Source organism: Sciurus vulgaris (genome assembly GCF_902686455.1).
Source record: "Sciurus vulgaris genome assembly, chromosome: 1".
In the NCBI taxonomy this organism is placed as follows: domain Eukaryota; kingdom Metazoa; phylum Chordata; class Mammalia; order Rodentia; family Sciuridae; genus Sciurus; species Sciurus vulgaris.
The window spans coordinates 14,362,016-14,374,804 of NC_136461.1; the positions used below are offsets into that span (position 1 = coordinate 14,362,016).

The window sequence follows — 12,789 nt, forward strand, 5'->3', positions numbered from 1 at the left end:
CCTGTGGCTAGTCTCGGAGAATGACCAAGTCCTAAAATAACTTAGTGTTGAGTAGTAAACATTTCTTGTAATATAAGGTCTAATATGAACAGTTCTCAAGCTTCACTGAATTAACAAATGTGAATTAATTTCACTTCCCAGTCCTCTGCGCTCTTATTAAACAAGTTCTTTCTCTTTTATGCATAGAATACCGAATTACTGGAGGGATAGGACAAGGTGAAAATTCAGAAGCTTGAATTGCCAAGAGGAGGCAATCAAGATGGCTGTTTTGAGTGCTTAGTTTCTAATTCTGGCTTTACCATTTACTGTGATTTGGAGCAAGTTACAGAACCTCACAGTGCCTCAGTTTTTCTTTCTGTAAAATGGAAACAATAAACTATGAACATGACATAGTGTTTCCTGGAGTACATGTGATAACATGTGCAGTGACATTTGGAAGAAACTCAGTATTACCACTCAAGTGCCAAGTGACCTGGCCTCCTACATGTAAAAGTTCTGGTCATTAGCATGTGGCAATGTTGGGAGGTGGTAAAACCTTTAGGAGGGGGAGCCTGGTGGGAGTGTGTCCTTGAGGGGATATGGGACTCCAGCTCCTTCTTTCTTTCTTTCTTTCTTTCCGGGATGCCACGAGGTGAGCAGCTTCCTCGGCACTGCACTTCTCATGATGTCTGCCACAGGTCCAAAGGCAACAGGTCAATAAACCATGTACTGAAACCTCCAAAACTGTGAGCCAAAATAAACTTTTCCTTGTTATCAGCAGATTAGCTCAGGTATTTTGTTACAGTAATGGAAAGTTGACTAACACATGGAGTAACTGGTCAAACTCATAATGATACTTTATCAAACATACAGCACTACAAAGTTCCCTTTGCTAAGCAAAGATTTTATAGTGTTATTTATGCATTTATATACAATGTGAAAAGATAGTGAGGGGTAAGCTGAGTGTGGTGGCACACACCTGTAAAGCCAGCAACTTGGGAGGCTAAGACAGGAGGATTAAGTTCAAGGCCAGCCACAGCAACTTAGTGAGACTCTGTCTCAAAATAATAGTGCCCCAGCGGGGCGCAGTGGCACATGCCTGTAATCCCAGCAGTTTGGGAGGCTGAGGCAAAAGGATCACAAATTCAAAGTCAGCCTCAGCAAAAGTGAGGCACCAAGCAACTCAGTGAGACCCTGTCTCTAAATAAAATACAAAATAGGGCTGGGGATGTGGCTCAGTGGTTGAATGCCCCTGAGTTCAATCCCCAGTACCCAAAAAATACCCCTGAGAGTTCAACCCCCTAGTACCAACCCCCCAAAAAACAAAAACAAAAACAAAACAAAAAAAACCCAACTTGTTAAAATGAAGCTGATAAATTTAAATCCTTAAAAGTAGAAATACTTCTAACAGGAAAAAAGTCATTGAAGTTAAAGATTTTGTGAGAAATTAAAAAACTTCTGGGGGAATAGCTTAACTTCTTTCTGCTGACTTATCAGTCTGGCAACAGAAATCTCAGTTTGAGTGGGAATAATCTCATAAATCTTGTTGCAGGTTTTAACAAAAAGCAAACCATGACTAGGGTGAGCAAAATTAGAGGAAACAGGAATGATGGAAAAAATAATAAAGCTATTGGATTATTGTTTAGCTCGTTTTCATGTAATTTTTCTATTATACCCAATAAACAAGACTAAAACACACATCTGTTCTCTAAAATTTATACAGGACTAGGCTTCCTTTAAGTAAGTCCATGTGGCTGTCAGGATCAGGTTTCATCTGTTTGAATGCTTTTATCTTATTACTAAAGCAAGGTCTCCGTGTGTATCAGCAATGGTACCTTTTTTCTTTCTTTTTTAGGTTGAGGAGTCAATAAACAATCCCTCTCTTAGCACATTCCGAGGTTCATTTATCAAATGAGCTCATAGGCAGTTTCAGAATGTAAGAAACACCACCAAGGAGTTCACTAAGCCACCAAGTGAGTACAGAAGTCACTGAGTCATGCTAGAGCTCACTGGGATTACCTCTTCAGTTTGTTGTTCCCTTTGTCTACAACATAGAACTAAAAATTATGTGTTCTGCTCCTTTAGAATGCCTGAAGAGAAAAACATTCCTTTATCTCAACCTAGGTGGGTGATCTTTGATAGCGGGCATCTCACTGAAAAGTCCAGTCTCTTCCCTTCCATAATGCTAAAGAAACTGTCCTTATCTGAACTTTGAAGTAAACAGAAAGTCGGAGTTGGAAGAGACCTTGAATGACCTGAACTTTTCATCCTGCGCTTCCCTGCCTCATATATAACACAATCACCACCTGATTATTCAGTAAACCTTTTAAAAGCAATAGCTTGACAAAGAAATCAATCAAACTCCTCCAACATTTTTGTTTTTCTTTTTAAAATATTTTTAGTTGTAGAAGGACACAATACCTTCAATTTATTTATATGTGGTGCTGAGGAGCAAACCCAGTACCTCACACCTGTTAGGCAAGCACTCTATCACTGAGTCACAACCCAGTCCTAAAATCCCCCAACTTCTGATTTCAGAAAATCAGAAAATTGTTAGCACAGGTACCTAACCAATACTATTAAGAACTATTACTTGTCTGCTACTTTCTAGAATTGGGACTCCAGGATAACTCCTGTTATCCTTTGCAGTGCTGTAATTTTTTTCCAGTCCAAGGATTTATCTGAACATTGAACATTCATTCAATATGAAAGACAGGACTCTATGAGCCTGAAAATGGTCCTTAATACAAAGTAATTTTTAGGGGATGGAGTTGTAGCTCAGTGGTAGAGCACTTGCCTAGCACATGTGAGGCACAGGGTTTAATCCTAAGCACTACACAAAAATAAATAAATAAAGGCACTGTGTTCATCTACAACTAAAAATATTTTTTGGAATGGACCTACCATTTGACCCAGCTATCCCACTCCTTGGCCTATACCCAAAGGACTTAAGATCAGCACACTACAGAGATACAGCCACATCAATGTTCATAGCGGCTCAATTCACAATAGCCAGACTATGGAACCAACCTAGATGCCCTTCAATTGACAAACGGATAAAGAAACTGTGGTATATATATATACAATGGAATATTACTCAGCTATAAAGAATAATAAAATTATGGCATTTGCAGGCAAATGGATGAAATTGGAGAATATCATGTTAAGTGAGATAAGCCAATCTCAAAAATCCAAAAGAGGAATGATCTCACTGATAAGCGGATGATGACACTTAATGGAGGGTGGGAGTGGGACAAGAATGGAGGAAGGAGGGACTGTATAGAGGGAAAAGAGAGGTGGGAGGGGTGGGGGGGAAGGAAAAAAAAAATGGAATTAATCAAACATCATTACTCTATGTAAATTTATGAATATGCAAATGGTATGCTGTTACTCCATGTACAAACAGAAACAATATGTATCCCATTTGTTTACAATAAAAATAAATTTTAAAAAAAAGTGATTTTTAAAAACCTTTGAGTTATTAATAACCAGGGTCAATATATCTAGAAACATCACATCATCAATTTAAGAATTCGAAAGCAAATAAACTGGAACTTGTATTTAAAAAGAAAGTCGTAATGTCCATTGCCATAGAAAAGACTCAAAGGAAGGGCAACACTTAGCTACTTCTGAGGATATAGTAGATACTTTTAAATATAAGCTACAGTTCCGCAGCTTTTAAAATTTCATGTTTATTCATATTTTTCAAAATATATGTACATAAAAAAAGGAAGATTTACAACAGGAAAGATTGCCTTACATGCAACACAAATTCCAATGAACGCATGATGGGATCACACATGATTCTGATCTGTTTCAAGCCAATCTTCTCAAGTCCATTTCCCAGCCATTCTTAAGCTGCAGAAGGGATCCCAGGAGACAATGCAAGTGGAATGAATATAAAACAAACACCTTTTGCTTCTGGTCAGCTCTCAAGGGGCCAGAAGATATACACCAAAAAGTTTAAGACAATTAAAATGTCAAGTGCCACAGGGAAGATAAATGATAACCAGAAATTGGTATTTCTCAAGTAGAAAGCTAGTGCTATTTAACACAACTTCACAACACTAAAACAAATACAAATAAAAAAGGGTTAGGTAATAGGGCTTCATTTGCTTTTTTTTCTTTTTTCTTTTTTAATATCTCAAAAAGGAAGCCACTTGCTTGATATCAAAAGTGCTATGGAAAGAAAGGAGGGGGAAAATACCCACATATGAATCTGGAACCTAGTTTATTTGAGGAAATTGTATGTTTTTCCACTTAACATTTCTACATTAGCAATGCTGTAATTCTCCAACGCTTCCTTATAAAAAAGGCAAACAGGAAGTGACAACTCATGCTCCAAATATTCAAAAATATATTTTAACATTTGATCAAGATTTTATATATTTCAATTTTTGGTAACACAGGTGACATCAGAAATTAAATTCAATATATTCCTATACTTCTCCTTTAGTCAAAAACTAAGTGGTACAGAGAACTTGTGCTTGTTGTTAAGAGAATGCAATGCTCTCTGGGCCAGTGGAAAATACCTAGAAATCGATCAATGTGAGAAGTGGCCCAAAGAAGTCATGTATTTTCAGATTCTAATGAGTTCACACTCTTGGGCTTATTTCCAAAGCTAAGTTGTCTCCGTGTTTATAGTTGGAGAGAAAGGGTTAGTGGAGTGATTTGTATAAATAATTAATTTTCATAACCATAGTTGACATCTCCAGGTAGGAGGCTTTACAATGAAGTCAGTGCTACGCTGCCTCCTTTCTCCTTCCAGCACCTGACCAGCATCCTGTTCTTGATGCTTTCTACAAATATAAAAATCTTTGCAACTGTTTAGATAAAACTGGGAGGAAGAAAAAATAACAATAGGAGTTGGGGTAGGGAAGCAAAAAGGACAAGTATAGATTATATAGTTTAGGCAAGTTCAGGATTATTGCAGAAATTAAAATGTCTGAGGGAAGGGGCAGGCACCAAGAACAGCACCTAAAGCTAACAATGCCTAAATTGGTTTATTATGTTCCCTCCCCACAATGTTCATACAGGAGGAAAAAAGTGTAATTTTATAAGCATCAAAACTAAAACAAATGCACACTGACCTTATAAAATAAGATTCTCAATTTCATCATGATACCCTTTTTTCCTATAAAATTTACTTTTTTGCTTTGAAAGACTTCTTCATGGTGGATTTACCCTTGCCCGGCGATTTCACTTCCTTTCTTGAATTGGCTGCAGGCTTCTTCGAGGGGTTACCACTAGGTTTCTTGATGACTGAGGGTGAGGGTCTGGCTTTCTTGGCAGGAGTTTTGGCTTTAGGAGGGGCTTTCTTGGGCAGGGGCCTAGTTTTTCCCCTCTGGGCAGCTGGAACTTTAGGTGTAGGCTTGGACCCTCTCTGCTTCATGGATGCAGCCTTCCCTGGGGACTTGGCTGGGGTTTTCTTCTGCAACCTGTGAGAACAAAGAGTAAAGGCAGTCAAGTACATGAAAGATTCACTTTGTCAGGACAACCAGATACTTTGCCTAAAGAGAAACAAAACATCCAAATCAGGCTGGGGTTGTGGCTCAGTGGTAGAGCGCTTGCTTCCCATGCTTGGGGCACTGGGTTCAATCCCCAGCACCACATAAATAAATAGAATAAATAAAATAAAGGTATTGCGTCCATTTACAACTAAAAATTTAAAAGAAAGAAAGAAAGAAAGAAAGAAAGAAAGAGAAAGAAAGAAAGAAAGAAAGAAAGAAAGAAAGAAAGAAAGAAAGAAAGAAAGAAAGAAAGAATATCCAAGTCACCTATGTTAAGAATAGGAGGGCTGAGGCGATAGCTCAGTTGGTAGAGTGCTTGCCTCACATGCACAAAGCCCTGGGTTCACTTCCCAGCACCACAAAAAAAAAAAAAAAAAAAAAAAAAAAAAAGGAACACAAGTGGCTTAATTTTTCACTAGAGACTGTATTAAAATCGGATAAAAATTCAACCATTTCATGGAAATCAGCACAAAACTTCATGACATTTTCCTACAAAAATATAGAAATATTTTTCTTTCAATAACTGTACTGCAGCCATACAGGTTTGCCCAAAGAGCACATTACATGTTCACATTGCTTCAAATTCAGAACCCCTAAATTTTAAGATAAACTGAGAACCTGAAAAGGATCCTGACAGGTTAAAACACTTCTCTGTCTTCAGTCCCTCCATTAGTATCCATTTCAGCTCTAGGAAACCTACTATATTGACATAACAAAGGTTTTTCACACATCCATACCTTCTCTTAGGAGGTGGCTCTTCATCCTCAGAGTCGTCTTCTGATGATTCATCTTCATCTTCATCCTCATCTTTAGAATCATCTGGCTCTTTCTTTGGAAACAGAACTCCTGGGCTAAGATGGGGGGGAAAAAAAAGGTAAAATGGAAGTCTCAGGACAAGAAAAATAATGTGAACCTGGATGCTCTTCCCTGGATATTCCCCACTTCTGTCACCCTTCCCTTAGTAATGTCAAGTTAGGTTACAAATGTTCAGGTTACAGTCAGGAGCAGTGGTGCACACCTGTAATCCTAGCTTCTCAGGAGACTAAGACATGAAGATCATTAAGTTCAAGATCAGCCTGGGCAAAGTAGCGAGACCCTGTCTTAAAATGAGAAAGGGCTGGGGAACATTGTTCAGTTATAACAGTATTTGCCTACATGCATGAGGCCCCGGGTTCAATCCCTAGTACCGCACACTAACAAAAATCAGATTATGACACAACTTATTTTAAACACATAGAGTCAAGACAAACTTTAAAGACCAGCCCATATCTTATTCCCTACCTCCCAATATTTAACAAAACTGTTCCTTACTCATTTTTTTAGTAAGCAATTATTAAGCTCTTGAGATGCCTAGCACCCTATGAGCCACGGTGGTTACATAGCAGTGAATGGCAAAAGACTTCAAAGTCTAAGGCTCTTCAAAGGGTTAGAGAAATTTAGCAAGGATCCCCTTTTTTGCCCTTAATGGTAGGAATCTTATTTTTTAAATGCTATTCTCTTTTGATCCATTCTTTTTTATACCTTTATTTATATATTTTTATGTGGTGCTGAGGATCAAACCCAGTGCCTCACAGGTGCTAGGCAAGCACTCTATTGCTGAGCTATGACCCCAGCAATGGTCATTTGAGTAATACATCCTTAAATTAGAACGTAAGACTTTATTAAATTTAATGCTTAAAATTCAAATAACATGCATTCAACCAAGTAACATTTATGTTTGTATACAAAGAATAATATAAGAAAGTTACATTGGAGTGTTGCTAAACTAGGATCTTAGTGTTTGTTGTCAGGGTACTTTATTAAAAATCAAAGCAGAAGGCTATAGTAAGGTGGGAGTGGTAGTATATGCCTGTAATTCCAGTGACTTGGGAGGCTTAGGCAGGAGGATCCCAAGTTTGAGGCCAGCTTGGGCAACATAGCAAGATCCTATCTCAAAAAGGGTTAGGGGTATAGCTCAGTAGTACAGCACCCTGGGGTCTGATCTCTAGTGCCACAAAAGAGGGGGGCAGGGGAAACATCCAAGGATCTCAAAGAATCTGATGCATTTAATAACAACAATAATAATATATAACAACAATAATAATTAATATAAGCTCCAGAAGGATAGCCAAAGCTTCTGTTGCATAAGAACCATTCTGCTCCAAAACAATACTGTTGTAGATCTTATTTTCAAATGTTTCCAGTTCAGTGTGTTCAGTATAACAATAACCAGAATCTGATTAAATTCACAATGACCAATGCTTCAGATTAACAGCTAAGTGCTCACCTGGGGTAATATGGAAAACAGAGTTGGAACGTGCCACTGAATCCTTTACCAGAGATCTGCTCCATCCACCCATTCTTTTCACATTTCTGTAGAGTTTTCTTCAGTAAATGCACTGAACAAAAAATTCAGGAATAAAGAAAGTTATATATTTACTCATATTTGGTAATTCTCTCAATCACCACTAGATGCCCACCAATTCAATGTCCCAATGCATATAGTAGGTGACATGTGCTGAGTGATTCTTTGTGATCAAAGCTATTAAATTAGTTCACTGATCATTTACTTAGTGCCCCAAAATTTGGCAAGTTAAATTATAATGAAAAGAGATATTGGAGACCACTGAGTCAAATTCCTCATTTCACAGCCTAGACTGGTTGGTTAAGTAACTCCTAACACATAAATGGTTAAGAGCAGACCTAAATGTAATATTTCATTATTTCCATTCATTCAGACATCTATTATATAATCTGCAAGTATCAATAATCATCTAGGAGAATTTCTATAAAAATGAACAGAACAAAGTTCTCATAAGTCTGAGAACAGTAACAAAACAATATTGTGGACCCTGAAGGCCTCATCAATTCTCATCTTTTATACAAAGACATATCAAAAACATATCATGAAGCCGGGTGTGGGGGCACATGCCTGTAGTCCCAGTGACTTGGGAGGTTGAGGCAGGACGATCTCAAGCTCAAGGTCTGTTTCAGCAATTTAGCAAGACCCTGTCTCAAAATAAAAAAATAAAAATGGCTAGGGATGTAGCTCAGTGGGCAGAGCACCTCCTGGGCTTAATCCCCAGTACTGCCAAACAAAATAAAACACGCGTCGCAATTCAATGTCCAAAAAATAGCTGCAAAATCAGTGAAATTGAAAAGGTTAATAGTTAAATTCATCTTCTCTTAGCACACCTGGCCAAAAGGGAAAATCACAAACATGATACATATTTTAAGTACAGTAGGGAAAAAAAAATACCAATTTACAAAGTAGGTAGGAAAAAATCAGAAAGCATCACTTCATGTTAAATGCATATGTTAAATCATTGTTAAGACTTCAAAATTACCTTCTTACTTAAGTAGCAGTCTGTTTTGTATTTTCTGTTACTTGATTTCCATACTCTCACCCTACATCCTGGTGTCTATTCTAACAGCTCACTAAAAAGTTATCACATCTCATACTGGATGTATGTGAAAGCACTCTGAAAGATCTCCTAGAAACTAAGGCATCTAATCTCAAACCACCTCCTCCTGGGGTAAATATACTTTATTGAAAGAAAATACTTTGTTATAGGGCTTAAGTCAGTAAGAAATATTCTAAGCAGTTAAGTATTCCACTGGCTTCATTTCAAGGTGAAATAATATGTTTTGTGGTAAACATTCAGAAGTAGGCAGAAATATACAATAATTGAGAGGTTGTTTTGAACATAGAGATTTATCTAAATTACAATAAAAATAAATATTCAAGAAACCTTTACAACAAAGTAAAATCAACTTCTGATCAGCCACTTGAAATATAGAAAAGCCTCAATGATCTCTTTTTCTTTTTGTAAATGATAATTTGAAAAGCTCCTCCTTGGTTTTCCAGTCAGTAGTTAATGCTCTGACACTAGAGGCATCATCTCTAGGTTTTGTCCCTCCCATGCCCCAAGCAAACCCCCCTGAACCCAGTTAAATGCACACAACTCTGACTCTTACTCTGATAGTTAGAATTGGTCCCTGGGTGGTTCTCCAGGACATACTTCTTCAGAGCAGTAGTGGAGCAGGTCTTCGGCTCATTCATGGCAGCGATGGCAGACAAGATTGCATATTCCATCAGGCTTCCACCAAGCAGGGGTTTCTCCCCTGATTTCTTCAGCTGTTTTCCAAGGAGGAAGAGAAAAGCATCAAGACAACACTCTCCCAAAGCAGGTCAAGACAAGACTCCTCTGCACCAGGTGGGTCGGAGTTCCTGCATCAGCACAGATATGTTTTACAATAAATTGTCAGGTTAGGGACTTTCTCTTCCCATTTACCAGGTATTCAATCTAACCGAGGAGTCCCAACCCCTCTTAGGATATTTTCTCCTTTATTCTACCCCTCCATCCACCCTAAAATAGCAACTGCCAACCTAACCCAGAAGATACCTACAACTCTACCCAATAAGTTAACTTGCTATCCCCACAGAAAATGTCTTTTTATTGAATCTGAAAAAAAGAAGTAGTTATAATCAACAGCCTTTTTAATCCTATAAGAAAACAACAGAAGAAAAATTTGATACATATTTAGAGTATCATAAATAGAAAATCACACAGCAATTTTTCAAGGCTAAAAAAACTAAGGAATGATATTAGCACTAATAAGTAAAACAGGAAAAGATAATGATGAATGCTCTGCAATACTGGTTCTTAAAGAGCGATCCCAAAACCCTTAGAGGTTCTTGAGACCCTTTCAGAGGACCTGAACACTATTTCCACGTGCTCTGCCTGTTTTACAGTGTTGATATGTGCACTGGTGGTCAGTAAAAGGGCTGTCATCATACCACAAATCAAGGTGGAGAGAGAAAAATGTACAAATAGTTACTATAATCTTCACTGCCACATACTTATGGTTTACAAAAACAACAACAAAGACTGCTTTCACTTAGGAATGCTCTTGATGAAGTAGTTACAATTGTTTTATTTAAATCTCAGCATGTAAGTGCTCATCTTTTTAATATTTTACAGGATCAAAGGGGAAGGGGAAGAATACATAAAGCATATCTGCTACATATGGAGGTATGACAGTGACTATAGGGAAAAGTACCTGTGTGAGTGAGCTGTCATCTGAACCAGCCATGTTTTTATGGAATACCCTTTTTTACTGGAAGGAACTGAGATACAAACTATGGTTGTTGAAACTTTAGGGTGAGATAGTCATAATCTTGAAAATGAATTAAGTGAACCTGTCACTTTACACAACAGTATTTGTTGCCAATGTAAAAGTCAACCTTTCAAGAGAAAATCTGAACTGTGGAAAACTTGCATCTCTCACAATGAGCTTGACATCTTCCTAATGTGTTCTTATGAGATCCATGGTTGATGTGGATTTTTGTTATTAAACCATGAAATGTCAACATGTGAACAATCTGCATAACTCAGTGAACCATTATTTTCCAAATGATCAATGCACTGTTACATTAACATGCTTGGTTAAAAGATCCTTTCAAGGGGCTGGGGTAGCTCAGTTGGTAGAGTGCTTGCCTCGAATGCACAATGCCCTGGGTTCTAATCCCCAGCACCACAAAGCCAGCCTGAGCAATTTAGCAAGGCTCTAAGCAATGTGGTGAGACCCTGTCTCTAAGTAAAATATATAAAGGGTTGGGGATGCAGAGTGTTTGCCTAACATGCGCAAGGGGCGCGGTTAGACTCCCTCGCGCCTCAAAAAAAAAAAAAAAATCCATTCAAACATCCGGACAGAACAATGAATTTTATGAGAGAATACAGAAAGGTCGTGGCAGCTAATCTTTAAGGCATTAACACAAAAATCAATGTAACAGACCCTATTAACAGAATAAAGAACAAAAATCACATCACTTCAAACGATAGGAAAATACATATGCCAACTCCAATGTCCATTCACGATAAAAATTCCCAATGAACTAGAACAGAACTGCCTTAGCTGATGTAGGCATGTGCGAAGAACCTACAGATGATTTCTGGTGAAAGACTAAATGCTTTCTAAGGCAGCAAGGCAAGGGTGTCTACTCTCACACTTCTATCCAGCATGGCACTGGACATTCTATTTATAAGAATCAGACAGGCAAAAGAAGAAAAAGACATCAAGATTAACAAGACTACAGTACTGGGACTGACTGTATTTTCTGAAGGTGGCCACGACATTCTCTTTCACTCCATCTGCTTTTTAGCAATACACCTTGTCACCAGCTCCCCGCATCAAAAGTCGGAATATATTCCTCCACCCTCTTGAATCTGGGCATATGCTGTGTGAGCCTTTAAAAGAATATGGTAGGAGTGGTATTGTGCTACTTCCAAGAGAACCTCTTTCCTGAATTTGCAGTTTTCACCTCTTCCCTTTTGGAAGCCAGACACCATGCAAAGAAAGTCATGATCCTACAACCAGCCTGCTGGTAAGGAACCCAAATAACATGGAGAGATTCAGAGGATCAGACACCATGGGGATAGAGGGGGAGGGGGAGGGGAGGGAAGGCAAGAAGGGAAGGTGGGAATGAGGGAAGGAGGGAATGAGGGAGGGAGGGAGACAGAAATCAAGGAGTATCAAGATGCCAGACATGTGAGAAGTCATCTTTCAAATGGACCCTCCATTCTAGCTGTCCTTGCTGCCCACCTAAACTTTTCCTGAATTCCAGATCCACAAATACGTAAATGAAATAAATGAAAGGTATTTTGCAGTGCAAAAAAATTTTTTAAAAAGACATCGAGATTGGAAAGGAAGAAGTAAAATGGTGTTTGCAGATAACATTATCCTGTATGTAGGAAATTCTAAGGAATCCACCAAAACAAATAAATAAACAAAACCCTATTAGAATGAGTAAACGAGTTCATCAAGGTCAGGAAACGTGATCACGAGATAAGCCAACTGTATTTCTACAGGCTAGCAAGAACAATCTGAAAATGAAACCAAGAAAATCCTTTCATACCTTATAGCATGAAGAATTAATACTTAGGAATAAATTTAACAAAAGAAATTCAAGACTGTGGATTGAAGAACTATAAAATGCTGCTGAGAGAAATTACAAAAATGAAGAGACCTTCAGGATTCATGGATTAGAAAACTAGACAAAAAGTAAAGGTAACAATTCTCCCCAAAGATCCTTAGATTCAATACAATTCCTACCAAAATCTCACCTGGCTTTTTTTTTTTTTCTTAGAAGTCAAAACTTCCTTATTTTTTAAAAATATTTTTTCAGATGTTGATAAACCTGTATTTTTATACTTTTACTTATATGCAGTGCTGAGAATCAAACCCAGTGCCTCACACATGATAGTCAAGTGCTCTACCACTAAGCCACAAACCCAGTCCCTTAAAACATTCTTGAAAA

The 12,789-nt window shown here is 37.9% G+C and overlaps 1 protein-coding gene across 8 annotated transcripts in view; it reads right to left on the reverse strand.

The window, feature by feature from the left end:
- Window positions 1-3,651: 3,651 nt before the first annotated feature.
- The window catches only part of HP1BP3 (heterochromatin protein 1 binding protein 3), a 37,685-nt gene continuing 28,547 nt past the window's right edge, over window positions 3,652-12,789 (reverse strand). For 7 of the 8 annotated variants that reach the window (XM_079115737.1, XM_079115734.1, XM_079115738.1 and 4 more), the window contains 4 exons: window positions 9,447-9,606; window positions 7,756-7,867; window positions 6,227-6,340; window positions 3,652-5,417 (listed from right to left, as the gene is read on the reverse strand). In XM_079115737.1, coding sequence (XP_078971863.1) covers window positions 5,123-5,417; window positions 6,227-6,340; window positions 7,756-7,867; window positions 9,447-9,606 — 681 coding nt within the window. In that variant the 3' untranslated portion in view covers window positions 3,652-5,122. Of the gene's footprint in view, window positions 5,418-6,226; window positions 6,341-7,755; window positions 7,868-9,446; window positions 9,700-12,789 lie in introns of those variants that run through there. The other variant, XM_079115741.1, reaches the window with a different exon arrangement.